The sequence below is a fragment of the Parambassis ranga genome, chromosome 10 (genome assembly GCF_900634625.1).
Source record: "Parambassis ranga chromosome 10, fParRan2.1, whole genome shotgun sequence".
NCBI lineage: Eukaryota > Metazoa > Chordata > Actinopteri > Ambassidae > Parambassis > Parambassis ranga.
The window spans coordinates 118587-143405 of record NC_041031.1 but is presented as its reverse complement, the minus strand read 5'-3'; the positions used below and the strand labels follow the sequence as shown (position 1 = coordinate 143405).

General features: G+C 38.1%; 1 protein-coding gene across 4 annotated transcripts; it reads right to left on the bottom strand.

The window, feature by feature from the left end:
• Positions 1 to 565: 565 nt before the first annotated feature.
• Positions 566 to 23992, bottom strand: csnk1a1 (casein kinase 1, alpha 1). 4 transcript variants are annotated; one of them, XM_028416755.1, is made up of 11 exons: positions 23268 to 23992; positions 22873 to 22979; positions 18774 to 18900; positions 18177 to 18275; positions 9755 to 9838; positions 7390 to 7529; positions 6567 to 6645; positions 5555 to 5629; positions 5370 to 5476; positions 4009 to 4157; positions 566 to 967 (listed from the first exon to the last, which is right to left on the bottom strand). In XM_028416755.1, the coding sequence occupies exons 1-11, from the start codon at positions 23388 to 23390 to the stop codon at positions 960 to 962; spliced, it is 1098 nt and encodes a 365-aa protein (XP_028272556.1). In that variant the 5' UTR covers positions 23391 to 23992; the 3' UTR covers positions 566 to 959. The 4 variants fall into 4 exon arrangements, with proteins under 4 accessions (XP_028272556.1, XP_028272558.1, XP_028272559.1 ...); XM_028416757.1 differs by having other exon boundaries at positions 4045 to 4157; XM_028416758.1 differs by lacking the exon at positions 9755 to 9838.
• Between the last annotated feature and the right edge of the window lie 827 nt (positions 23993 to 24819).

Genomic DNA, 24819 nt, shown 5'->3' with positions numbered 1-24819 from the left:
ACCAGAGAGGTACGTGCATGATGGCCGAAGGCACAGACCGCAGCTCATCTTCAGGTATCCTCCATGTGATTGGAGGCGTGGCTTCGGGGTGAACTCCGAGAGAACAAGGCGTGTGTGTAATTTCAAAATCTGGCTGACTCTCATTGAGTTTTCAAAATCTCCTACCCTACCTTTAATAGTGCTCGACATTTTCTACTGAGGCGGACACTTAAAAAAATGGTGGTTGGAGGTCAAAGTTATGTAATGTTTTTATTGGCATTTTTGGAGAAGACCATAGGTTTTACAACATATTTAGTAAGTCAACTCTAGAGAGGGAGAGAGCCAGAGTATAATTCTACCATTGACTGTTGCCATTAGCTGTTTATATTTGGTCAACAGGCAAACTCTTAATCACCGTAGGAAAAAAAAAAAAAATAACATTTGATTTTTTTTTAGTACATAACATCCAGGTTTGCATTATTTAATTTTAGGAAACAAAAAAGTTTACTTGTTTTAACATTTGCTTGGTAAAAGAAGGGAGTGAAATAATTAGGGAGTGAAGAAGGGAAGAGAGGCTGTAAGATGTTTCCACTGGAAGAAAAAAAACAGAAGGTCAGTTGGCTATCTCAACTTCAGTTTCCAAGGAAACCTTAAAAGAGTCAACACTGAAAGGAGGACAGAGACAGATGGATGAATGGCAGGACGAGGAGGGGGTTGTGTGTCTTGGTGAGGGCAAGGGGCTACAGTCTCCACATCCTAAAAATGTTTTTTTCTTTCAGGGTGGAGAATTTTATTATATACATATATGAATATATAGATAACACAACTGACAAAGGTGTGTGTAAATCTATATATTTTCATTACATAGATAGTTATGAGGGAAGGAAAGACACAGACTTTCTGTTTGTCGCTTGTCCAGGAAGAGATTTGTTGGTCCTGGTCACCAACGCTTCAACAGCTCTGCTCAGGGCAGAGACCACTCAGAAACCTACAGACACAGAAACAAACACAGGTAGAATCATTAGCTGTGTTCCGGCCAACAGATGGGGTTCTGCACCAGCAGGTAGAAAGTAAAAAGTCAGTAGTAAAGAGCAGGAAACAGAGGGGAAAGGAAAATATAAACAGAAATCCCAAGTCTTAACGCAGTCTGTCTAGATGGTAGGCACTGGTGATCTAACAGTCAAGAATGTAAGGTACATTTTCTGGTCAAAATTAGCTACAAACTGGATTTGACTAAGAAAGCAAATACACCACTGATAATTATGGCATTGTTTTTTATATTTCAGCTGGCAACTAGTTTAACTTTGAACTGATGTAGTGAGTAGTGTGCAGGACAGTTAAATCTACTGCAGTGTAATACAGTAGTAGCAACATGCAATAAAATCTCAAGAAGACTTTTTTTTATGGTTTTTGCTGAATTAACCATTTTTGTTGACTTGGGATATTTTCTTCTTCCATGACCATAACACCGTATGATTACAACTGTATTGTACAGACAGACAATGGTTCTGCCACCATTGTACAAAAGGGGAAAATCTTATTCTTTAACCATATTGTATCTTTATAGCTAGTTTATTTAGACTATATCTTTTTTCATCTTACCCTATACTGTATCTGCAACAATGCAATTTCCCTATTGTGGAACAACTAAAGCTTAATCTAATTAAAATAAAAAAACAGAATCAAGGTTTTAAATTCTCAATCTCTGAATCAATGTTATAAAGAAGAATAGGCTTTCTCCACAACAACGTGAGAAGTCATACAGGAAATGATTAGTTAAGAGTTATTGCTTCTAAAGTGGACATACAAGCTTTTGAATCATGAGGGGTATTAATGTCTACATCTTTCTTTATTTGGCTTATGTATTGTATGAGAGGGTATGAAGAAATTTAAATATTTAAGTGAAATTACATAATTAAAGCAATTGTTTCAAATTTTATATTTTGACACCTGGCAATGATGGCGACAGATTTAGCAATACATACAGATATAGTTCAACTGACCGTGGGACAGCTCTAGCTCTTCCTAAATTCAACTGGTGATTCACACGGATTTTATCAATGTCAAGCATTCAGTGACAAAGCTGAAGACTTTGCTGTTACATACCCCACAAGAACACAGAAATCTGGCTTTCAGCACTCGGAGAAGAAAATGACATCACTTTCTTCTCTGAGCACTTGTTTGGGAGGTCTCGCACCTTGTTCTCGATACATCGTCTGAGCAGAACTTTTTTCTTGGTCATGTCCGAGAACTACTGTGTGATTGGCCAGAATTTTGGAGTGGGCATAGTAAATGCAGAAAGTCTCCACAAGCGCAGAATCTTACGTAAAACAATACTGTCTGACAGCCCTATTGTTCAATCTATTATGATGCTATGTCCACCTATCTGAACATTATTGTCTCGTTATACATTCAGATAGACAGATATTTAGGCAAACAAGCAAAATCACGAAATCGCAAATAGCAACAAATCTTTCTTGTCCTTTAAACGTGCGCATAAACTGCTGTTTCTCACAGTGTTCAGCAGAGAAACCTGTGTGCACAAGTGTTGTGCGCTGCAGTGGCAGGGTCGCATGAAGAGTAATGCACATACATTTCCCGTGAAGTATGACAAGTCTCACTCGAAACAAACTTACTATGTTATTGTTCTTGCCACTTCCATAAATGAATACATTTCTCTGTTCTCAAGTATTTGACAAGCTTAACATTGACCTCCTATTTAGGAAATGCACTGAGATCAAGTTTATCAAGTAAATCCAGCCCTACTAAAAACGGCTTTTTTTAAATTTTGGGTTGTGAAATGTGTACAATTTCAATAGGACACTTGTACAGCAGTAGACATAACATGCAAATATTAAATACAGCCAAATTATTAATAAAAAACAAATTGATGATTCTAATTTTATTCATAATTAAATAAAAGCCAGTGCTTCTGTATAGAAATGTCAATTAACGATTGTGTATGGCCCCTTCTCGCTCTTCTTCACTCCAAACAGACAAGCTGACCACAATATAGCATACCTGCTGTTTTTTTATTCATTATATTTGGAAATGAAAAAATATATGCATCTACTATTAGTAGCCAGTCCTATGTGTTGGCCAGAGAGTCATGAACGGGTACTCTTGGCAGTGTAATTCTAGGGAATTGGACTAAACTATGTTATTTGGTTTGTCTGATCTGCCTTTTTGATTCAGCCATTTAAGTAGTGACTATTAGCTGATAATCAGCAACGCATTGATCAGAGCACTTGTAAAAATCACTCAACTCGTTACACCTGTCAAGGTTTCCTGCAGTGCTTTATAATTCGGACGGCTGCCTTAACAATGTCTTGACTAAGTCCCCAGAAAAAAAAATTTTACCGCATCAATGCAAACACAGAGCATAAGGCTGCATCACAATTAGGCTGAATAGCAGCGTCTGATGGGTAAATATTTTAACCGCACCATCTATCACCTGTTGCCACGGCAACATTATTTCTTTTATTGGGAAGACGTTAATTATCCCGCAACCGGATAGCAAACACCAACCTGTCTTCGTGGAAAGGAATTATGCAATTGTCAGTGTACAACTATCAGTCGTTTGTCTTTAACATAATCCTTTTTATTAAGAAGGAATGTTAATAAAGAAAGACTGAAGAAGAGTCACAGGTGTGTAAATACAACTCAGTGGTCAGTTTAGAAACAGTGTCAAAGCAGAGAAAGCCTGCTGTCCAGCACCAACAAAGGAACAGAATAGCATGACAGCAAAGTTAGTAGTCAAATTCCCCAAGGACGTCTTTGCTTCAGCAAGACAGACCAATTGTATATTTTTTATTGTTGTTTTCTGTTCTTTTAGGGTGCCTCCTTAAACTTATGTTGTTTGGCTTCATCATTCCAGCAGGAACAATGGTCTTCCAATTTCCTTAAAGGGGCACTATGGTATGGGTAGCAGACTAAAACAATTTCTTATAACCCTATATAAGAATACTGAATTAATATATAAGCAATTGGTGTCTGTAAAAAAACGTCACTTGGCTGTTTGCTACTAACCTTTCATGTTAGGCTTGGGTTTGTCAGTTTGCTTGCCTGTGGGGGTTTGTGCCTGCTGGCCCTGGCCCCCGGAGGAGGTCCCCTGCTGAGCCGCTTTCTGTTTCAGCATGGTCCAGTCAAACGTGTAGTCATACTGGTGATTCAACGTCCTAAAAGAATAAAAAACACATATACAGAAATAACACATTCTTTAATACAGTTCTTAATTCCTTTTACTGACTTGTGTTCACTAAAGAGAATAGGGTTTTAGAGTCACTTCAAGTCCGCACTGTACGGAATCTGGTATGTAAAAACAAGAGCCACCAACTTCCAGTCCTCTGCTCTCTAAGCAGGGGGACGAGCTAGAGTGCTGGTGAGTTTTGTGCTCTGCCTGGGCTGTAACCCTCATGTGTGCATGAAATACACTAGCCAGTAAATAGACTAACGTTTGTGTAAATGCTTGTTTAATAAGAATGTTTTTTCACAAAGCGCATCGATAAATTGTAGGCTATATGCTAGGTTGCTAGATTAAACATGCAACTCTATATAGCTGAGAAAGAATCAGGATCCTCCCAACAGCTAAGCACAGAGTCAAAGTCCGTCTGCTCGGAGTCTCTGTGGATGAGTCTCCATGAGTGTGCATAGCCTGGATGATTCAGTTAGCTCTGAATGGTGCCGTGTAGCAAGTAGCGTTGGACGGCATTTAAAATGCTTTCACAGTGACAGTGATTCTACAACTCTGCTGACTGACTGAGCAGTGCGAAAACTGTGCTAGCTGTCAGCTAGTTTTATGAGGTAAAATGTTAATACAATACTCAACCATACATAAGGTGCACTGACTATTTTTGAGAAAATTTTAGGCTTTTAGGTGTGCCTTATAGTTGTGAAAATATGGTAGTTGAGTGGCCTGCCTATTTGTGTGGCTGACAAACAAATTCCACATATACACTAACATTCACAATTAGCTGGTTGAAATATCACAAAAAAACAGCTGGAAAGAAGTAATGTCTTTTAAGTAAGAAATACTTTCTAACATTTCTGCCAGCCACAGTTGCTGCAAGAGAAGAATCACTAAACACTGACTTAAGCAGCTATGGTACAAACTGAATACTCTACTACTACATTAGCTTTTCATATTTTATTAGCTAATGACTTTCCAAAGTTTGAGGTTAATTGTTTATCATACATTGCATATAGAAAACATTTTCTCAGTAAACACTGGCATCAAAACTCAAACTAATTTTGGTTCCCTTGAGTTCAAAAGATTGAGGCAACTGAACTTGTAGAGCTTTACAAGTCCAGTTGCCTCAACTATCTAAATGTAATTGACCTGGATGACTGAGAATCGTCAACCCGTTTTCCTGGAGTTTCAACGTGCTTACCTGAAGAGGATGCGAAACAGCTGGCGCAAATACATATAGTCCGGTGCCTCCTCAAAGCGTAAGCCACGGCAGTAGTTCAGATACATGGCAAACTCTGCTGGGAAACCCTGTAAACATTCATACAATTAAGATGAGGATATGTGGGATTAGCTAACTTAGACCACTGTACAAGTTAGTGTATTTACCTTACAGAGGACCTCAACAGGGGTGGACATCTTTTTTTCGGAAATCTTTTCATACTTCTGCTTCTTTGTGGCAGCCTAAGGAAACACATGGGGAAAAAGTGTAACATTTTGACAAAGACAAATCAGGGGTTGTGAACCTTTATAACATTAACACATTAGCTTCGGTAACAGCAGTGAAATCAGAATTATTTTATACAGTGGGTACGGAAAGTATTCAGCCCTCCTTAAATGTTTCACTCTTTGTTATATTGTAGCCATTTGCTAAAATCATTTAAGTTAATTTCCCATATTGACAGAAAAACACAGAAGCGGTGACATTTTGCAGATTTATTAAAAAAGAAAAACTGAAATATCACATGGTCCCAAATGAACTTAAATGACTTCAGCAAATATCTGCAATATAACAAAGTGAAAAATTTAAGGAATTCCTAAATTTTGAATTCCTGAATTCTTTTCCTATACCCATTATTAGAATGAGCTCTAAGTGCATCTGTTCATTTCAGGACACACCTAATTCCACACCCACGTATTTTACAGTAGGTAGTGATTACCTTTGCTTGGTGCCAAAGCAAATAAGGGATAGGTCAACCAGTTTTGTCTGATACCATGACGCTGAGTATATGCCAAGATAGATACCAATCTTGTACCTTCTCCTTCTCAATAACTCAAGTGAGTTGTTAATATTTTTCTATGGAAGTCCCAATGTGGTCAAATACAGAAATATTGTTGCACCAGGACACTACCAAAACATGAATGAGCAGCAATGTTGTTTTTCTGTTAATGTCTGATAGCTGAATCAGCTCAGCAGGGTTTGGAAATGCTCATTTTCCATGTTCGATCCAGTTTATATATATAATTGGCATTATCCTGATACCAAATATTGGATCAGTGGATCCCTAAAATAAATTAACACATACATCTTCCTGGCTTTTTGTCATGTATGTGTTTATTTAAGGATATACACAACTCTCAATAACATGTAAACACACAAGAACAAGAGTCCATTTCATACCTTTAATCCTTGCCATGGCAGACTGGTTCTGTTGAAGTACATCAACACGTAGCCTAGTGATTCCATGTCATCACGGCGACTGGACAACAAAATAAAATAGAAAAGAACCTGAGCATGAGTACCTTTCTGACAAAATCTGCACTGTATTTTGGGATGATAACCATTATCAATGAGATGCATTTAAGGGGCAACTAGTACTCTGAGTAGTAGGAGCATTATTTTTAGGTATTAGATAATGGTGTGATGGTATGTTGCAAAAAATGCTTAACATACAATATCACTTCAATGTGCCATTTCCCTACAATTTTCACACAATGTTTTGAAAAAAACTAATAGAAAATTAACCAAAGAACAAATTTGGCTTTTTAAGCTATTTTTTACCCGTTTTCTTCAGTCATCTAAAATGTGTTTTTTCTTTAATTCCTATTGCAACAGTAACACCAGAAGATTCAAAGCTTTGCCATGATAGACACTGATGCTACCTGCCCTTAATGTCTCATGCTCAGTAAGAGTCTAGGCCATTCAGCGTTTTCCATACATAGACCAATGGGTGGACACAGTATTTTCAACACTGTGTTTACCATGTGACAGGTATTAACACCAAATTAACTATTTTATGCACCTAATGGACTAGAGTACATAAAAGAGAAGAAATCCACAATATATGCCTGCTATATCTCTCTACCTGTGGTAAAGTGTTGGTACTTGGAGGAGTTGGAGCTATAATTGATTTGTTATCATGGAAAATGCTTAGAGGTTTGCTTTTTGGAGACATTTATATTCAAATGGGAAGGTTAAAAGGTTTAGGAAGGTTAAAACAGACCTTTGTTCAATGCCCAGGTGTGCATTAATAGAGGCATAGCGGGCTGTGCCAGTCAAGTTCTTGTCTTCTCTGTATGGGATGTGCTGCCGTGTTCGGTTGTCTCGGTACTTCTTTGCCAAACCAAAGTCAATAAGGAACAACTACAGAAAGAGAGAGGGACAGAGAGAAGACATAACAGTCAGCATGACCACACAGTGACCATCCTCAAAAAAGAAGTTACATTAACAGTTAATAATACTAATAATAATATAACAATTTGGGTTATCAACAATTAAGCCACCAAAACATTACATCGTCTCCTATAGCCTTCACTGCACAACAGCACTTGATTTTGAGAAGAGAAAAAAAAAGAAATTTGCACATTGATCCTATTAGACAGAATGCTACAATTAAATTATAAAAAAATGACCATAGTACAGACCTCTATAAAAGAAGTTTTATGGTCTGCAAGTGTGCACAGTGCATTTATTCTTCACTTGTAAATGAATTTCCCAGGATACAACTGTGGGCAACGGTTTATTACCAAAGGTTCAATGGCAAAAAACGGCTATATGGCACCCACCATATAGAAGGAGGCTTTAAATGTCTTAAAGACAGTGAAAGTCAAATGAAAAACAACCTGAAGTTCATATTAGGCAGTATGCTTCAAGAGATTCTGCTGATAGCCTTTTTCACACTCTGAAGCTACAACAACAAATTGATAATAAATATACTAGAATATGTTACAACGCTGTCACTCACTATGACCAACTGCAACCATACATGTAATAGCAGATTTTAGTGCATCCAACACAATAATATATCATTTTCCTATTTATATAGTTAACTGGCGTTTAATTTTGGCTTGCTAAACAAATTCACGGTACAAGATTAATTGTAATTTAGGCACAGACATAACATATAAATCAAGATATTGAAAAATAAAAAATAAAGTTTAAGCGGCAACAAATACATTAGCCCAGGTTTGGGCAGCAGAAGCGAAAGCAGCAGACATCGTAAAAGGCAAACTCCTGGTTAAGCATGTGACATGCACATTGGCTTGACAATAGTCTGAAGATGAGAATGCTGTGGGATTATCACACAGCTATTAAACCTTTGCCAGTCTATTGCTTACAGCTGTCCATCCCAGCAGCCAAAGAAAGAATGTAAATACGTTACATTATTGAGAGATTTCTGCCTTTGTGCTATGATAGTAGAGGGTATGCACAGATGTTATTTGCCACTGAAACACTCACACCTCACTTGAACTGAGTGTCAAACAACCAACAATGTGGCTAGCTATTTGCTTCTTCTCCCCTTAGAGTTTGAAAGTCTTTAGAACAATATCTTCAATATTTTTTGTTCCTTCTATAAAAATCTTATTAGGATTCAATATGACCATTAAGTAGCTCTATAATTCATACTTTAAATGAGGTCTTTCTGCATCTAATCTAGAATTATTAGTCTCGTAGGTACCAGGCACAACCTCATGGTTGTTCTTAATGATTAATCTAATCTTATTTGTACTCTGTATATATAGTGCTTGGTTCCTTTACCCTGTCCCTGTTTTCCATGTCACTACTCGGCTAGCCTGATGCCACCATGTGGTTCTGCCTAACGTTTCTTTCTGTTAAATGGTGTTTTTTTTTTGTATTTTAGCCTTAGACAATTTTGCTCTCTAAACGGAATTACACATATGGGCAATGATAACACTAATTTGGTTTAAGTGGATCTAGTAGTAGTAGGTTGGCTTGTGAATTACCTACAAGAAAGGCATGTTTAAAGACAAAATATTAAATGTTTTAACATTACTTGAATTGGCATTATTTGAATTGCTGGTATAGCTTCATGCACAACACTGTTGTCTTTTTTATGATGCTTTTGATTTAAACAAACTTGTGACATGCTGCTAATCATTACAATGTAAGTTTTAGGTTAATCAAGTTCAGCACTGCCTCAGCTGTGATTATTTACTCTAAAATTTATAAAAAAAAAAAAAAAAAAAAAAAAAAAAAAAAAAAAAACACATTGCACCTGAATGTACCTTTTTATTACACTTAAGCCAATCACAACAGATAGGAACGGGTTACAGTGTTGATAAAAAGCCTTTTCCGCATTGTTTAACGGTGGGACCCATTATTACAATAAATGTAAATGGGAATGACAGCTAATCTTTAGGCAATGGCAATGGAAAGTGCGTTTTCCTCTACCATTGTAAAAGGTGTACATTGACTGATGCAGTATTTGGCTGATGTGACTTGTTGGGTATTAAGCAAATGCAGATGGGTGCTGGTGGTCTGATTCAATTTAAACCAGTGTAGTTAGGTATGATTGCAAAGCGACAACTACTATTGTGAGGCAGCTGGTGTTGTGATAAAGGTCACACCTGGTTTAATCCTGAGAAAGATGGGTCCTGAGAAGAGCTAACCGCCAAGCTTCTTTTCCTCTTCCCCACTGATGAATCTAAACACTAGGGCAGACAGTAGAGGGGCAGGGGTCAAAATTACATAGCCTCTAACCACCTTCAGTAACAATTTAAACGAGCACAACTAGCACTTGTCTTTGCACCCACATGGTTGTGTCCTGTACAGCTACAGGACAAACACTGGCTATTGTACATCCAGGGCTAGACCTAAACAGGAAATAAAACTTGCTTTAAATATTTGTTGAACAGATGTGATTATTCTTGCCATATAGCGAGAGAAAACCACAGTCAATTTTAGAACACTAAAAGTATTTGTATCATTGTTGTCCTGTCACAGTGATAGCTCTTTGGAGCAAAAGTGCCAAATGCAGGCCAATTGTGCCTTGCCAAGTAAATAAAATACATTTTGTTGGTCCAGTGGGTGGACCTCCAAAATCTGCATTTTTGGATGGACAAGCCCTTTTTCTTTCATCTGTGCCAAGGGATTGCATTTTATGTGACCACATAGCATATAACGGTGTAGATTAGATTACCCTAACTTGACTGTTGTCCGTCTAATCTGTACTTTCATCTCAGGAATATTCTACACTATATGGACACTACAACTGCAGATAGTTACTAAACATACACTCAGGTGCATAAATATTAGAACAAGATAAGTTTGAGGCATTTTGTCTTGCACATCACCTTTCTGAATTTGAAATAAAATAGTCAAGATGTAAGCAAAGTTTCTTTCTACTTTAATTAAAGAGTTATGACATGTGTGACATCAACCTTTCAGGAACTATAGCCATTATCATTACACATCTTTGATGGCCCATACAGTGCATTCAGAAAGTATTTAGACCCTCTTTACTTTCTTCAAGTTTAAAAAGTGAAGAGGATCTGAAAACCTTCTGAATGCATTGTGTAATAAAACAAATGGCTCTAAAAGCTTAGTAATTAGGCAAATAAAAACTCTGGGAGTGAATGATTCTGAATGTTTCATTGAAAACACACCAAATGCAAATGTAACTTACAATATAAACCTATATACACACACCAGTATTGGGCCGAAAGAAAAACTAAAATAAACCAAAAGAGGCTGCCAAAACACTGGGAATGGACAATACAGGCAGTCTGTTCCTAAAAGTGGCAGATCAAGTAAGATATCTAAAGTGAAGAAAAACCCTTTCACAACATCTAGCCAAATCAAGAACGCTCTGGAGGAGATAGGTGTGCCACTGTCAAAGTCTACAGTCTAAATGTTAATACTAAATTCAAATGTAAATACAGAGACTTTACAACAAGTACAAACCACTGGTCATGCTGAAGAGCAATAATGCCAGATTGGATTTAGTAAAAAAAAAAAGTTGCCTAGTCTCTGGAATGGGAATTGTTAAACCAACAAAGCAGAGATTAATTTGTACCAGAATGATACATGATAGAAATTTTAGAGAAGAAAAGGAACAGCTCAAAACCTAAAGCATACCACATCTTCACTTGAGGCAGAATTATGGCATGGCCAGTCTGCCAGTGGAACAGCACCACTTCATATTACAGATGAACAATGAGCCAGAATACACAGCAAGAGCTACCCTAGCATTTCTCAAGGAAGGTTTGTGCAACTTTTTTTCATATATGAGCAACAAAAGGTTCCTGAATGGTCAAGGACACGTTTTTGGCAAAACCCTTTAAATGAAGCAGAACTCTTGACATTGCCTTTCTTGAGTTTCACTTTCCCCATCCAGCCAGCCATCAGCAGGAGGGCCCCCCGCCCCTTATGAGCCTGGTCCTGAACAAGGGCTCTTCCCATTAAATGGGACTTTTCCCTCACCACTTTTTTGTTTGTATGTTTATAAGAAGAAAGGTATCTCATTGTAACAAGTGGACTAAGACCACAATAATACAGATCAGATAAAGAACATCAATAATATAATTTTTAGGCAGGTGAATAATAAAAATGTTTCTGTATTTTAATGTGAGCATCCTACTTAATTTAATCTGCTGCCCTTGTGGTGCATGATAAAGGCTTTAATGAGGCAAAAAAAAAATGATGTCGAGTAGCACTCCTCACCACAGAACTGCCATGGTTTGACACCACTGTGCAGTGTAGAGAGTGAACTGCTCTTTAGTTCAGGAGCTCACATTGCTGATGACACAAGAATCAACCCAGAATTTCAGATACTTCTCCTCTCTAAGCGCAATGCCTGACGCCTATAAACTATTTAAGGAAAGCCTGAATCAGCAGATATTTGCAAAGAGAAGAAGGTTGGTGATATCTGGAGTTCACTCAATTTTTTTGATAATGGACCATCCCACGCCCCTAATTCAGCATAGGCGGAGTTGGTAACGCAGCAAACAATTAGGTGATTAAAGGTGAAATGCGGTTGCGAAACTACGGTATATGCCCATAATCAAATAAATACATACAACATATAAGATTTTTTTTTTACTCTGACGGAATGTTTGCTGCTTTAATCCAGTTGAGTATTGACAAATAATTCCATATATCTAATTAAAGTATTTATGTAGTCAATTTCAATTTGGTGAGTAATTGATGAAACATGACATTAAAAAGACTTCCTCTAATACAAAATCCAGTTATATGTAGGCAAACTAATTCTACTGGCCTGCCCTGTAATGTATGGAGTTGAGGTAGGGGAAGGTCCAGGCAGGGATATATATGGACATATATATGGATTTCGGTTTGCTAGAGACAGTTAATTTGGCTGGAGTGACAGTTCTTACGCTGCTCATTTTATGTCTTCTGGGACACTGTAGTTGCCCAGATGTAGTTGTTTTCAGAGGTTCTGTTCTTCTAAAAAAGACTGTTTGTGGAGCAGCTAATAAAGCACGGCGAAAGACCCAGGCTCAGCTGCAATCACCTGAACCGCTGTCTCTTTCTCTACAATACCTGTGCCCCCATCATGACTAATCACAACGCAGAGTCGCAGGGTGTTTGGAGCAGTGTCGACTGGTGGTGTACCCGAAGACTGTACTGTAAAACTTCAAATTATAGCCAAGTTCCGAACTGAAGCCGGTCCCGTTTACAGGCCTGGTCTGATTATGGATTTGGACATATAAATGCCAGCCTCAATTATAAGCCTGGTCTGATTTTTAGATTTTGGCTGTATAAACTCTCCTAAAGCCCAACCGATTGCCTGTTTAAGCCGTGTGCGTGTGTGTGCAGAACTCCTCATACGGCCCTCCTACACAGCGCACGTCACACTGACTGTCTGCAATAATACATCCCGTCACGTAACGTCGGCAGGGGGAAGGGAGTTCTCTGTTCTCGTGGAGTATGGATCCAGCTTTAGGGATGAAAATTATCGATTAATTCATTAATCGTTAGTTGAATGACCTTATCGATCGATTCAACGATTAATTGATATGCTGCAATATTCCTGGGCCTGAATTTCCCCTCAGTTTCACTAAGATTAAAAGCTAAATATTGTTTACTGAAAAACTGCATGTCATATTCCTTAACTAGTGATTTATTGTACCATTGGGGATACAGTACAGACAATGACATTTATGTAGGCTAGTATAACAAAATCAATTGAATAAAATATGGCTTAGCTGTTGTATGTTAAACATAAGGAACATAAAATAAATCCTGAACAGAAAGCTAAACAAAATATTAATTTTTATCAACCTATTGGGCTATTTACAAGTAGAAACATTAGCAGGGCCTCCTTTAGAAGAGTCACATTAAGACGTTACCTGTCCAGAAACATAAACGTTGCTGTCCGATGTGTTGTCGCTCATCCCTAATACTGCTTGCTTGAAAAGTTTTGGCCACAAAAGCCAAAATGGCAGACTTTCTGTTGGGTCCAACAGACTTTTTTGTGCGTCTGGAGGTGATACATGTGTGCCAATTTTATTGCTGCTGTTGAACTGGACAGAGGGGCTACGCGTTAGGGCAAAAAATACAGCGAGTTTCTTTGAGGCCACGCCCCGTCCACACCCTAACACTTTTGAAAGAGTTTTGGAATGCGTCTATTCTCTATTTTTGTAACAGGGTCACAAATCACAAAAATGACCAAATAATTCAAAATGGCGGACTTCCTGTTGGGTTTGGAGGGAGGGTCTAAGAGACTTTTTGTGCGTCTTGGGGTGATACATATGTGTGCCAATTTTTATGATCCTATTCAAAACAGGCAGGTGTAGCCAGTAGGTGGCGTTCTGTCAAATCCTCAATATTGTTTTATATATGTGTTTAGGGTCAGACTCTGATCATACATGTAACATTTGGTACAGATCGGACAGTAAACAGAGAAGTTAGTTTGGTGTGTTTTGGGGCATGTTAAGGCCTCCAAAAATGCGATCATTGAGGCGGAAAAAAACTAAAATAAATAAATAAATAATCCCTAGGGTTTCAATAGGGTTCTTGCACCGTTCGGTGCTCGGGCCATAATAAAACGTTTCAATAACAACATCAACGTTTCTTTCACAGAACGAACAAAGATTCTCTTTACCGTGTACGCCACGTAAAACCAGCGGTGAGTATAAAGTCCTCTGTCGCTCTCCAACATTTACCATATTTAAGAATCAGTTCAGTGTTTCCTCTATCATTATATCAGGTCAATTTCATTTCTATATAGCACCAGATCCTAACAGAAGCCAGTTAAGATAACCTTTCCTATAGAACAGGTCTACACCTCGTTCTTTTATTAAACAAAGTAAACAGATCATGTTATTTATCTTATTTGCACGGCAGCATATCATTTCTGTCTGCACTGCTGACTGGACCAGCGGCAGCTTTGCGCACTATTGGACGCAGAGTAGTGTAGGTCTCTCTGCTCTGCCTGCAGCTGAAACTGCTGCGTGAAACTGCTGCGTGAAACTGACTGGCTGTGAGTGTTTTTGATGCGGGGGAGGAGCTCACAGTCACTGCTTGTCGAGGAGAGTAGCCTGACTGCAGAATGATTTCACGTCGGTCTCAAAACGTTACTAGTTGCTTTTGAAAAGCAGCCAAATGTAGCAAGAGAGACACTTGTCTCCATGCTGTGGTAAAAACGCCTCCCTGCATTACTTGATGCGCATGTCCACAACCGAACAGAACGGTTCTGATTTTTTTCCTGAACCGTCCCACCCCTACTAATAATAAACAAACACACACACACACACACGTATATATGGATATATGGACTGTTGTTACCAACACTAAATGCAAAACTTTGCTCAAAATAAACATTGCCAGAAAAACCATAGTTTTGGTATTGCCGTGTGGGGCAAAGTAACTTTCTCACACACTGAAGCAGCAGCAGAAAACAAAATGTACTATTTACTTGAGTCGATGCCAACAATGCTTTCCGTATGTGCATGTCAGGGGGACATAGCATTTTTTGTGATCACAGATTAGTGTAGGTAGACCATTTAGACATGGCCATTGTAAAAGTAGCTCACAAGCCAAAAAAGTGTGGGCACCTCTCAACTAGTAGATGCTCTAAGTTTTCATTCCTTTGCAATCCAATTGGGAGTTCCCCATAAAGGGGTGCTTCTTCTTGCATTGTATGCTTTCCATGTAGTTTGTTCACCTCAAGCAACTCTGGAAAGACTGGCAGCAAATCAGTTTCCTTGTCTTCCACAAATAAGCATATTTCACTTCCTTGGATGTAACCTTGGCCCATGAAATGCCAAACCTGGTAGCTGCATGCTTGCACATGCTTGAGTGAGGCTCTCACATGCCTCTTCTGACAGAAAAGCAGCATTCACAGTCTGGGGGTCTACATTTGCCCAGCTCAGCTCCTATAAAGGTGAGTCAGCTGAAAAGTAACTACAGTGTTTGGGACAAAGCACCCAGTGACCAAGTTTTCACAGAAAATGGTGGACGGGTTAGCTTAGAACCCAAAAGCCCAGTTGTCAACAGGCTTTTGTAAGGAGAAAAGTGTTTTTATTCAGGACGGGTTCCTGATCCTTTCCAACATAAATGTCACTGGTTGTTAAGCTGGCGTAGTGTAAACAAAGCTTTAGTTGAGATCAAGCAGGAGGCATTCCACAAAACAAATGCTACAAAATACAATCCATAGCATTATCAACAACTTAAAATATCCCTAACCAAATGTTAAGTGATGTTGTCAATAATCGGTGGGGGAGGGGAGTGACCCAAAAAAACACCCAAACAAGAACATGTAATAAAAAAGCTGTAGAAACTAGAAGGGTGCTATGACTACAACTAAATATCGGCATTTCAGATTTTAAGGTAATAGGCCATGTACAAGTAAGTGAGAAGAATGCACTCTTTTTGTTAAATCAGCAATACTTTGCTAGGCTTTTGCCACACAGTGTGATAAAAAAGTTGAAGCTGATTGGACTATGTAAATCTCTAGTAAGCAGTTTGTGCAAATATAAATTGCAAATAAAATTGGAACCCTCAGAGTCAAAATGGCACACTTGCTTTTGGTATAAGGGAATATTTTTTTTATATTCAAGATGCAGACCCATAAAATTTCTGATGCATGTGCCCAAATAAAGAAAACAAAACACAGATTTTGAGCATTGCTTAGGCCCTAATAATTACAACAGGGCCTGTATACATATAAATTCCAAGCATTAATATACCTGTGCAAAAGTGTAAGAACTACCTAAAATGTCAAAACACCTTTGAAACACAAAAGAGACATTTGCGGGAGGGGTTTCTAATGTATACTACAGCCAGGCACCAGGGGTGACTTTACTTTGATTGTTATTGTGTCAAAAAATAAAGGCATTGTGGTATAACTCAGATTTGTGGTATTTCAGGAAACACCTTAAATCTGCACTAATCAGCGACATAAATAAAAACACCATGTTACGGTTTTAGCATTTTTTAACATGTAGAACCTTTAAGGTTATTCTGTTGAAAAAAATATTAACAGTTTGTTGTAACAATTAAAATAATGTAAAGCAAGCAAATTTGTAAAACTTGTGAATAACTAAATTAATTATGAGTTAACTTTGAACAATCATGCAACTGTTATAATTCACAAAGAACTAATGCAAAAATAAAAATATTTATTTGCAATTCAGGCAACTTCAACTAGTGCAAGAAAGATTAGAAAGATAAGAAAAATTAATATCCCCTGCCCTTATTTTATTAATTCTAACGGTGACCACACTTTGTGTGGGCATATAATTAAGCATAAATGAAACACTATAACTTGCACATGCAGGCACGTATTGGAAAGTGTCTGACTTTTGTTCTGCACACGTTTTCACTGTTGGTTGATCACCTAATAACGCATAAATAATGCACCTTAAACACTGATAACACTTTACCCTCTGTACATAGATGAATCTTAAATCACCTTGCTTGTATTAAAGCCATAATTGTGACAGAGATTAAAATGTAATTAATTGTGCAGCCCCCACTCTGCAGTCATTTTCACTGAAGAGTTTGAAGCGAGGCATCTGGACTCCTGAGTTTTCTTGAAGATGTGTTGCTGCTTCTCCAAACAGCTTTATCAGTAATGCTACTTGGAAGAGTAGCAAAACATCTACAAGAAAACTCTACAGTCCAGCTAACGACCTGGGTGACTGAAATCTTCATCAACAAGGGCTCACAACAAAAACATTAGTGATCATTTGCTGTAAACTTTTAAGTCTAGGTCACTAAATGCTATATAATAGACATATTACTTTAGACCACTTGTAAGTGGCAGTGTATATATTACTGCAGCATAATAGCAGTTATATAGTGTTAGGCATGATAACCACCTACAGATAATGACAGCAAGAAGGCTCTTATGTTCTGTGTGCCTGAAATTTGGTGGGCATGTTGCATGGACAAGTAAAGCAAGAGCCCATGTTTTCACAGCATGTTGCCTTTACCCCTGGTTCACACGGGGACTGAGGCGCCACAAAGCAATGCCATGGGGTGAAGAAGGCATCTGGCTCTTTATACTAATTCTTCTGCACTTAGTTTTAGCTCTGGGGACAGCTAAAACTGAAATGAAACCAATAACAGCGGTTTTTGTAAGCACATTTCTCAGATGACTGGCTGCTAAAATAGCTAGCTTGCTTTTATTATTATTTTTTTTATTTCTCATGTTGAAATCAGCACTGTTAAATTACAGGCAGATGGATATGGTTTGCTAGTCTGCTAAGTTATGTTACTGCTAGTAGGTTTTACGTTACACATGGGTAGTAAGAATTACTGTTGGACCTGTGTTAAGACAAAGCAAGCCATAGACCAATTCCCTTTTTTTCTTAAACAGAATTAACAGTGGGGTTAGTAATTAAGACAAAAAGGTACTCCTTGTACTTTAAGCGCATATTTGTCTTCATAAAAACGTTGCTGTAAAGTAGATATCAGGACTTCTCTGCTTTAGTAACAATCATATAGCTTGACAGACACACCTATAGTTAAATTTTCAAGAAGCCATACTTACAGTATATATAAGTCCTGGACAGATCTTACCTTGTTACAGTGGCGACCAATGCCCATGAGAAAGTTGTCTGGTTTGATGTCTCTGTGGATGAAGTTCTTTGTGTGTACATATTCAATTCTGCTGATCATCTAAAGAGAGATAAGCATGGGAAAATATTTCAGAGTTGCTAGGCATCTTTTTTTCTACCTGTACAGAATGCTCGAGTCAACATTGTCAGTTAACCAGTCCAAAATCTGCAGGCACCGTGCAACTTGCAAACAAGGTTTCTTCAGCCTTCAAACTGATTGTAGTTACCATTTTCACATATGACATTTTGAGGTCTTGTGTGAACAAATTAAAAAGCATGAAAGAGCATACACACATTCATGGCATAGGCTATCCATTATCATTACATAATGTTAGTCAAACATGGGTTTTCTTGCCAACACCGCCTGTGAACTACACCTGCATGTCTATGACCTGGGAGGAGAAAAATCAAACTGCAACAGGAAGCCAAGCAAAGGTTATACCAACAGATATTGACAAAAACCTTGCACATATGAAACCTTTGAGAGAAACACCACCGTTCTAATAAATTTCAATTCCCACAGCACATTCAGCCACAGATATGTGTACAAGTTGGCTACCTGGTCAGCCAGCATAAGGACCGTTTTCATGGTGAAGCGGCGAGAGCAGAAGTTAAACAGGTCCTCTAGACTGGGTCCAAGCAGGTCCATGACTAGGACGTTGTAGTCCTTCTCTTGGCCATACCACCTGATGACAAAATAGTAATAAAAAAAAAAAAGGTCAAACAGGGGTTGTGACAATTTTGAGCTGACCTAACTGGGTGAGGTCAGAAAAGAGTTAGTTAGCTAGTTTTGCTCTTAAATTAAAAGATAAACATTTGCAATGCATCACTGATACATGTATAGATGAGGCTTTAAAAAGCCATATATCACATGGAAATAAAGTCACTATAATAATATAAACACAAAATACTACATAAATGGAAAAACAGAACATTTTAGTAACTCAACAAACTTGATCCGATTTTTAAAAATGGATTACATTATTACATATTATATTACTATAACTGCTGCACCAAAACTAGTGATTGCAAAAAACCCTGCCAACACAGAGTGGAGAGGAGGCCACTGCCCCCTATTAAAAACTGCAGATGTCTTGTCTGTTTATTATGTAACAAAACTGTAACATTTGAGATAAACAAACAAATGTATACAGCACAGATGAAAAAAACAACCCATGATAATTCTGAAAGACAGCGAGTTAAATAATTTTCACATTTCCTAAGAGAAAAACAGTGCAGAAAATAGATTCAACTGTTTAAGGTTGACAGAATATTAAAGATGGAATAGTGACGTATAATTTAGACAAGTGTCCGAATTTGTAGTTGGAATAAATACCAAACGGTGAACATTTAATGGTCGCCTGTGTAAATTCATAGGGGAGGTGAATTGTTATGCAGTTAGTCAACCAGGCAACTGAAAAATAAGGAGTTGCATTTGAATCCATTCATGACTTATTTCGTAGAAAAACTTCACTTTCTGGAACACAGCACAAACAGGCTCTCTCTGTGACAACATCACTGTCAGTTACTCACACTTAATAAAAGCATTTGCTCCCAATAAAGTTGTTAACCCACCCTCCTAATCAATCCAGAGTTAATAAGTTATTACCAGTGTGTGAATATCTAAGGTGTGCAGATAGATCATGAATTGCTGAATCCTCACATTGACATTATTGCGCTGCACACAGCCTGACCGCTTGTGTACATGCGTAACATTTATTTTACTACTTAAAATGTGGTGTTAAAAGGTTGCTGAAATGGCAAGAAAACTTCTATTGACGCATCAATTATTTTAAACAATTGATTTTTAAAAACTTTGTTTTAATTTGCAAAAGTAGATCTGGACCTCAAGCTGGGGGGAAGCTATTAGAGGTGCTCTAATTAGGGTTTTTGGAGACAATCATCAATCACTAATTAGTGGTAGCAGAGCCAATTGTCAATCATTTGAAGCCAGGATAGATGGTACATCTTTGATGTAGCTGCAGCATCCACAAATAACTGAAAGATTTATACCATGCTAGAGAACAGCGTGGGCTCAATCACATGCAATCAAAGTTAACCAATTACCCCGTTATTTAAGATTAAGGCATGCACTATCACATTTCTTATTCTACAATTTTTTTCTAGCGGTTATCCTGCTTGTGGTTCTGTCTTTACTCCGATATCTCACTTGCACACGAAAAATGTGGCATTTAAAAATTGACCAAGCTAAATGAAAGCTTACCAAGTGGACTTAATTTGTACACACTTGTGGCAGAACTGAAGAAGCCACCTGGGGGATCCTTGAGTCCAGTTGCCTCGATTAAAACTCTTGGAAATGTGACAAACTATTGTCAAATACACAACTGAATGACTTAGATCTACTCATTGAGCATTGTCTTAACACCTTAAAGATTGTTACATACTCTGCGAGACTCTGCCAGACTCTGCCAGACCTATTGTTCAATCTATAGTCATCCTATAAGCACATACACACCCATCTCCCTGAACATTATCATCTTGTTATCATCCCTCATTCAAGTAAACAGATATTTGGGCAAACAAGCACAACTGTGAAATTGAAAATAGTACAGAACAAATATTTCTCCTCCACTTCAAACATGTTAGTCTAAACTGCTAACTCTCGTGAAGTGTCCTAGTCGAATTGTCTTGTTTTTGTTCTTGCCACCTTGAGAAGCTCAACAAATGTATCCGTTCTTGTAGTGTATGTAATAAGACTATGCCTCTTCTCTGTGAAGAAACAGCCCATCGATGATATTTACAGTAAGGATCTTTGCTTCTGTGAACTACTTTCTTGGCATGAAAGATGTCATCTTTTACAAAGACACAATAAATACTGGAGTGTTGACAAATACATTTGACAGAAAGTGATGAAGAGCAATAGACATTGGAATTACATTAAGTCATAACTAGGCCTAATGTTTTAACCCACACCACAAGTCAGGTTGAGTCAATGTGTAGAAAGAATGAGGAAACTACAGAAACTGATGTTTCGTTCCTAGATAAAAGACAAGCCAAACTGTAGCAAGAACGGGGGATGGGGAGCAAGAACAGCAGGTTGGACAAGCTTCATTGCAACATGAAGGCAGCATTATAAGTACATTCAATGAACAAAGCTTTTTGTGCTAGACTCCCTATACAAACTACAGGAAAGGCCTACAAAGAAAAAAAACAGTATTGTTTTTTCTATCTACATAATTTCAAACAACTGCTAACTTTGTTACCAATTCCAACCAACAGAAGCTACTGTTAATGACTACAGAATTAACAAGCATGTCACATTTCAGTGAGATTACAAATGCCACCTGCTGTATTATTTTAACAAGAAAACTCCAATGAATCAACCCATTTTCCAGACTGGAATGCCTTACTTTCAAACTGTATTATTTACTTCAAATGTCAAAATGAAACAACCACTCTCCCCGTTACAGAAACGGTGTTCCGCACACTCATGCATCATTACGTCACATGTCATTTTATTCATCTCCCAAACTTTATCAGAACCCTAAAGGCTGATCTTTTAGAGTGTATTATTTAAGAACTTGATTTGAGCTAAACGTTTGTTTGATAACATGATACAAAGACATTGTGTAAATGTGATTAGGTGACGCCACCTCTGCCTCATTTTTAAACCAGGGAAAACCCAGTGGCCAAACCTACTGTCCCCCATTATTTTCATTTTAGAAACCAGTTTTAATGGATACAGTGTGCTTACTGCTTCAAGGAATGGTACAGGAAATCATTCCTGCCTTCCACCATCAGACTCAAATTTATCTGTTCCTGTCAGAGCTCTGTTCACCAACCTGGATTAACACGTCATTTTATTTGAACTTCAAACTGTTACATGCATAATTCATAAGATGTCTGACATTATATATGGTAAGGGTTTGACACCCAACTGTTGCATAGGATAGTGTTACTACTATTACCACACCCACTGTATTCCTTACTGATCAGTTACCTATAACTGTATTTATTTACATATGCGTGTTCTGCATTGTGTAGTTATATTTATTATAATAGTTTCTTGTACACTACTGCTATGACAACATAATCTCCCTACTGCGAATAATTAAATCAATCTTAATTTCAACTAAACAATATGCAGAGCAAGGTACTGGGACAGTTTGTTTCAAATACTCATCAAGACTACCACTTGTTCTTGGCAACTAACGTCGACTCTCAACAATTACTTCAACAAAACGTGTTTGCCATTAATTAGCCAAGGCTGCGTCCGGCTTTATTCATGCCGTAAAAAGACATCTATCACAGGCCTGGACTGTTGTTTTCGCTTCTTGCTCCGCCGCCATTTTCTAACAGAGTAGAAGACATGTTGGGAGGCAGCACAACAAAAAGGAGCGGCCATTTCCAACAATAACCTGCATTTTAGCAACCAAACAGCCATTTAAAACACAAATACACAGCTGAAGTGAAAAAAAATTAGGAATTTAAGCTAATCACGATGAAAAAACGGGGTTTGTGCGTTCAGGGTAAAGGCCCTGTAACCAGAACAAACCGGTAGTGTTTGGCTTATTAGCAGGCCTAATACCAAGCAGGCTGCTGCCACTTTAGGATCCAAAGTTAACCATATCTCAAATATAAATTAACTGAAAATTCGTTGTCATTACGGTAACACGGTGTAAAAAAAAGTTTCTTACCTGATATGTGGAATCCCGACACCTCCTTGTAGAATTTTGTATAGCTTGCTTTCGTATAGCAACTGTGGATGTCTGGCTTTCTGCGACTCCAGTTTTACAGCTACTTCCTGAAAATTATAGCAAAGGTAATTATGTTTATATCAAGATGTACAACTCTGTTAGTACAGTGGTTACACTAACAGCAAATATCTTAGTAGACCGTTTAAAACGATAAACAATTAATGCATCGTATAAGGTTGTAACTTGGGAAACATCTAAACTTGTAGATTAGATACCCTACAACGATATATTGTAGTCTACCTCATATCGACATTGTCGCTGGTGTGTTCTGTAGAAAATCTAAAAAAGTCCCATAAAACCCCACACAGCATACAGACTTAGATAAATGAAATTACCTCTCCATTTGTGATGTTGATGGCCAGATAGATGTCGCCGAAAGATCCCGATCCAATTTTTCTGACAAGCTTGTATTTTCCACCGACAATGAATTCGGCTTTGGAACCACTGCTGCTCGCCATAATATCCACCAAGTGACAAAACACCTAATTTCACTTTAGGGGAATTCTATGAGGCAACGCTGGCCGATTGTCAGCAGAACATACAGAGTTCCTTGTGATCGGTTGGTGTTGATGAAGATAATTATACAGTATCTGTTACGCCTTACAATATTACAACAAAGTTATCGGTCGCTGTTTGGGAGTTCTCGCTTTACTCCAAGGCTACTGGCTACTCGGATCCTTGTTACACAGAAAAATCGAACTATCGTGTCAGTGTCGACGCATACACATCCACGGCTAAATCTGAACAAGCTTAGGCCCTTTAATAGCCACACAGCTACCTCGAAGTAGCAACTAATGTTAGTCAAATCGAACGCGGGCTAACGTTAGCTTTGAGCTAACGCTGTCGCAAAGAGTGCCGCAGAAAATGCCCAATCCTCTTCTGACCAGAAGGGCAGTCGACGTTTTTGACACTTTTCGATGAATCGTTGCTTTTTAAATCCTTTAAATGGGTTTTCGGCTACCTATCAGGGTCACAGCGGTCCGTACAAAGCGCAACCCACTCACTCCGCCATCTTGTCTTCTCTACCCTTTCTTTCAGCTGGTTTCCGTTGGAGTCGATTAGCTAGGGTTAGATGTCCCATGGGCCCTTCAGGTACGATCAGGAAAATAGAAACAAGCGCAACATACGTGAGTGATAAAACAAAGTCGTTCTGAATTATATTATAATCAATAATCCTGTCTCCCCAAGTCAAGGTCTGCCTAAAGTGTATTTCCACCTTTCCACCGCATAGACGAATAGTTTGTTCTCTCTTTTATTTTTCTAGAACGAACAATCAAAGGCACATGTACTCCACTTGGTCTGTGTTTTTGACTAGTTCGAGCCCATGAATGCATCCACATTGGATCTGTGGCTACTATTGAAATCTCCAGCAGCACAGTACAACAGAACCTTCAATGTCAGTATGCACTATTCTTTTGTTCTAATTTCTACATGTTTAACAGCTGGACATGCCAGATCTAAGAAATCTATTTAATCATGGAATTTCAGCAGATATGGAAGTCAGAAAAGGTTTCACCCTAACCAAATGCATAAACTGTTAACTGTTTCTTTACAAGGATAGTTATGTGTGTTTTTAAGCAAGTTTAGGCAATGATACCTGCAAAGATGTAATGTCCATCTGTAAATTGATAAATAGGCATGGCAAGAATGTGAATCCTGATTCTTTTCAGTGAACTAGCTCATTGAGCTATATAACTCAAACTCAGCAATGTTTTTACCTATGACTGGTGAACGTGCACATATAGCCTTGTTGTGTCTTATACGCATAATATTTTTCTACATAATGTTTGATATACACCAACCAGGCATATCAGAATTATAGATACTAGCGACTTCCGCAATCCTCCATCGTCGCCAGAAGAGAAAGATGGGCCCTACCTATTTGTA